General features: G+C 43.1%; 1 protein-coding gene across 2 annotated transcripts; it reads left to right on the forward strand.

Annotated features, from left to right (window-relative positions):
* Positions 1–539: 539 nt before the first annotated feature.
* Positions 540–3,554, forward strand: LOC120677516. 2 transcript variants are annotated; one of them, XM_039958664.1, is made up of 3 exons: positions 569–1,354; positions 2,793–2,911; positions 2,995–3,554. In XM_039958664.1, exons 1-3 carry the CDS (start codon positions 1,168–1,170, stop codon positions 3,313–3,315), a joined length of 627 nt encoding a protein of 208 aa, XP_039814598.1. In that variant the 5' UTR covers positions 569–1,167; the 3' UTR covers positions 3,316–3,554. The 2 variants fall into 2 exon arrangements, with proteins under 2 accessions (XP_039814597.1, XP_039814598.1); XM_039958663.1 differs by lacking the exons at positions 2,793–2,911; positions 2,995–3,554 and adding an exon at positions 1,455–2,783 and having other exon boundaries at positions 540–1,354.
* Positions 3,555–3,986: the final 432 nt, after the last annotated feature.

Raw genomic sequence — 3,986 nt, forward strand, 5'->3', positions numbered from 1 at the left:
AGTTTTGAAAATCGACGATTAGGACGCGCCTAGTCACGCCTAGTCGCTAGTCTACGGCCTGGCGACTGGACTAGGGGGGGTAGGCGGGCCTCAAGTTGATCGGAGCACCTAGGCGGAGCGGAGGCGAGCTAGGCGAGCCGTCGAGGTCTAGCGCGCGCGAAAATAAGGCGCCGCACGGGAGATTTGGCACCACGGGCCAGAGCGCACGTGCACACGCGGGAAAAAGCTGCGCGCTGGAGAAGGACAGGGGGAAAGGGGGAGAGAAATAAGCCGTGCCTGCTTGTACTCGCCTCGACAGGGCAACGCGGCTCGCACGCCTCCCCGTCGGTGACGCGGCCCGCGCACCTCCCCGCCGGCGACGCCGCTCGCGCGCCTCCCCGCCGGTGACACGGTAGCTGCGCCTCCCCGCTGGTGACGTGGCTGCTGCTCCTCCCCGTCGTCCCCGATGCCGTTCTCCTCCCTCAGCCGAAGCCCCAAGGTCAGTATGTCCTCCCCTGCTTCTCTCATCTCCTCTGTTTCCTTTCTGAAATCTCCTCTGTTTTCCTTTCTGAATCCATGTTTATACTTACTCTAAAATTGGACAAGGTGACTGCATCTGGAACTGATTTTCCTTTCTGAATCCATGTATATACTTGCTCTGAAATTGAACTGATTTTCTGAAAACAAAGCAAATTGTTGACTGCATCTACATGTATATACTCGCTCTGAAATCTGTGAAATTTTTGACTGATTTTGCTTTGATGTGGGATGGATATACTCAATTGTGATTTGTTGACTGATTGCTTGAACTAAGATGGCGGGAACAAAGAGTGATGCTGCAACTGGAACTGGAACAGAGGGAGGAAATGTCTTGAAAAGGAATTCAGATGATGTGGGATGGGAGTATGGGGTTCTTGTTGACCCGAACAACAAGGACAAGGTGAAGTGCATACTTTGTGACAAGGTGATATTTGGAGGAGTTTATCGGTTGAAGCAGCATGTTGCTGGGGAACGAAAGAATGCGAAGAAATGCCCGGGCAAGAAGACCACCCCAGAGAAGTTACAGGAGGTTCAAGAAAAGTGTAAGAAAGCACTAGATTGTGCAAAAAGGAAGAGGGAGGAGAGGACTATTTGTGAGCTGGAACTTAGAGAGGATGTTCATGTGTCTAGGGTGGAGGGTCAGAGGAAATGGAAGTGACAAGTGTTGGAAGTTCGCAGCCTCACAAATTAGGCCCCATGGACAAATGGACAAAAGCTATTGATCCTACAGCAACCAAATCTGAATCTTTGTCTCAACAGAAGCTGAACAAGGAACTTTGGAAAGAAAGATTACCTGAGGTGCATAAATATATTGCAAGATGGGCCTTTAACCATGGTAATTTCCTTGCTGTATTTTTATTTTAGATTTCAATTTCATCATATTTTCTTGCTGTAGTGCTGAACACTAATTTCTTTTTTTTTTGTAACATTGGCAGCAATACCATTCAACGCATGTGACAACGATGAGTTCAAGCAAATGTGTGAAGCAATTGGACAATTTGGGCCCGGAATTGAACCTCCAACTATGTTTGACCTGCGAGGGAAATTGCTGGAAGAAGAATATGCAAGGACCAAGAGTTTGCTGCAAGAATGTGAAGCCGAGAAGATGAAGAATGGGTGCTCTATTATGACCAATGCTTGGTCAGATAAGAAGAGGAGAAGCATAATGAATGTGTGCACTAACTGTGCTGATGGAACCAGTTTTATTTCATCAAAAGAGATGTCAGATGTGTCACACACAAGTGAAGTCATCTTTGAACTAGTGGACAAAGCAATCGAAGATATTGGTCCGGATGATGTAGTGCAAGTTGTGACTGATAATGCTTCTAACAACATGGGAGCAAAGAAGCTACTACATGAGAAGAGACCACATATCTTTTGGACCTCTTGTGCAACTCACAGAATCAACTTGATGCTCCAAGGAATTGGGAACATGCCTCGGTACAAGAAGGTGATTGAATAAACAAAGGCATTCAATATATTTGTCTATGGGCACACAAGAACACTAGAGTGCATGAGATACTTCACTGAGGGGAAAGAGATAGTAAGGCCAGGAGTGACTAGGTTTGCTTCAAACTATCTGACTTTGAACAACATACAAGAGAAGAAGGACCAGCTAAGAAAAATGGTGGTTCATAGTAGGTGGGACTCATTGAAGGATGTGAAATCAAAGAAGGGAAAAAATGCCACAGCAACTGTATTGAATCTAAACTTTTGGAAGGATGTGAAGTTGACATTGGCTGTTTTTGAACCATTGTTCAAAGTTCTCTATTTGGTTGATGGAGATGTGAAGCCATCCATGGGTTTTGTACATGGAGAACTATTGAAGGCAAAGAGACAGATCAAAGAGGCCCTTGGCAATGTTGAGTCCCGTTTCAAGGATGTTATTGCTGTTGTTGACAAGAAGATGGCTGGAAGACTTGATTCGCCATTGCATTTGACTGCTTATTTGCTGAATCCACACTATAGTTATGCTGACCCATTAGTCTTTGATGCTCCCAAAATAACAGAAGAATTTATCAGTTGTGCGGAGACTTTTTATTATCATGATGAGGAAATGCAAGAACAAGCTGCCAACTTTGAACTCTAAAAATTTCAGAATAGAGAAGGACCATTTAGCAAGAAGCTTGCAAGTACTTTTGAAAACTTTGAATATAATCCAGGTACAAGTTGTTTGCTGATTTTACATGTTTGTTGTGTGGAACTTTGAACTTCCTACTAACTTTGAAAACTTTGAACTTCCTACCAACTAATAGGAAGTTTTTTTATTTCAGCATCATGGTGGCGGTTGTATGGAACTGAAACACCAGCTCTACAGAAGATGGCCACAAGGATCCTAACTTTGACATCAAGTTCTTCCGGTTGTGAAAGAAATTGGAGTGGGTTTGATGGGGTTAGTACTTATATGTTATCAAAATTTCAGCAGCAATACAATTAAATTGCAGATCTAAAAGTGCTCTTATTTTTAATTTATAGGTACACACTAAGAAGAGAAATACGCTTACTACAGACCGCCTCAACAAGTTGGTCTTCATTCAATTCAACAACAGGCTGATTAATAAGAGAGCAAAGATCAAGTCCAAAAAAATTACTGATGTTCTCTTGTCTAGTGATCCAACTGAAGCTCAAGGTTTCCTCCAAGAGAATGGAGATGATTGTGCATTAGTGCAGTTTAGAGATGAGGAAGATGAGGAAGAGATGGAACTCATGGAAGGTACAGGGATACCTTGGTCTATGCTTGGAGATGCAGTGGGAGCAGAAGAACAACTAGAGCTGCGTAGAAGTGCAAGGGTGTGAGAGCTCAATGAAGAAGAGTTTGAGTCCGAAGAAGAAGAGTTTGATGAAGATGAGGATGACTATGTGATGGATGATTAGATGAACCCTACCGAAAAAGTGTGAGGCAGCTTCATGTCATGCTTTAGCTTTTATTATGCATCCATGTATCTTTAACTAGTCTGCTTGTGTTTTGCGTTGTGAGAACTTAAAACTGAGAATCATGTGCTATAATGCACTAGTCTGCTATCCATTTTTTGTTCTGTGTTGCTGCCTGTTGTCCCTTCATGTTTGTGTTTACAAAAGGCTATCATATTGGCTGCTGAAATGCTGATAATGGAGGGGAGAAGGCTCAGATAAGTACCTAACTTGCTATTTTCTATTTTTGTATCACTTGTATTGATGCCCAATTGTATCTAAAAGTGTTGTACACTTCTCTATTGCAGTTGGAGCATTGCTGCATGAGTAGGAACATCACTTTTGTATCAAACTTCAACTATGGACTAAGGACCAAAGGTATGTCTATCTAAATTATTCATGATTTTTGCTATATATGTATATATTATATTAAATTGGCAAAACGACTAGAAAAACGCCTAGCATCGCCTAGGCTAGCCTAGTCGCTAGGCTAAGGGTCATCGCCTAGATTTCACCTAGCGCCTAGCAAAACTTTGGGCACAATCCTACTAAGCACC

This window comes from Panicum virgatum, chromosome 6N, assembly GCF_016808335.1.
Source record: "Panicum virgatum strain AP13 chromosome 6N, P.virgatum_v5, whole genome shotgun sequence".
Taxonomy (NCBI): domain Eukaryota; kingdom Viridiplantae; phylum Streptophyta; class Magnoliopsida; order Poales; family Poaceae; genus Panicum; species Panicum virgatum.

Coding starts and splice junctions, on each gene's coding strand:
- LOC120677516 (XM_039958663.1), top strand. CDS start 1,168: ATGGAAGTGACAAGTGTTGGAAGTTCGCAGCCTCACAAATTAGGCCCC. Junction 1,355..1,454: donor AAGATGGGCCTTTAACCATG/GTAATTTCCTTG, acceptor TAACATTGGCAG/CAATACCATTCAACGCATGT.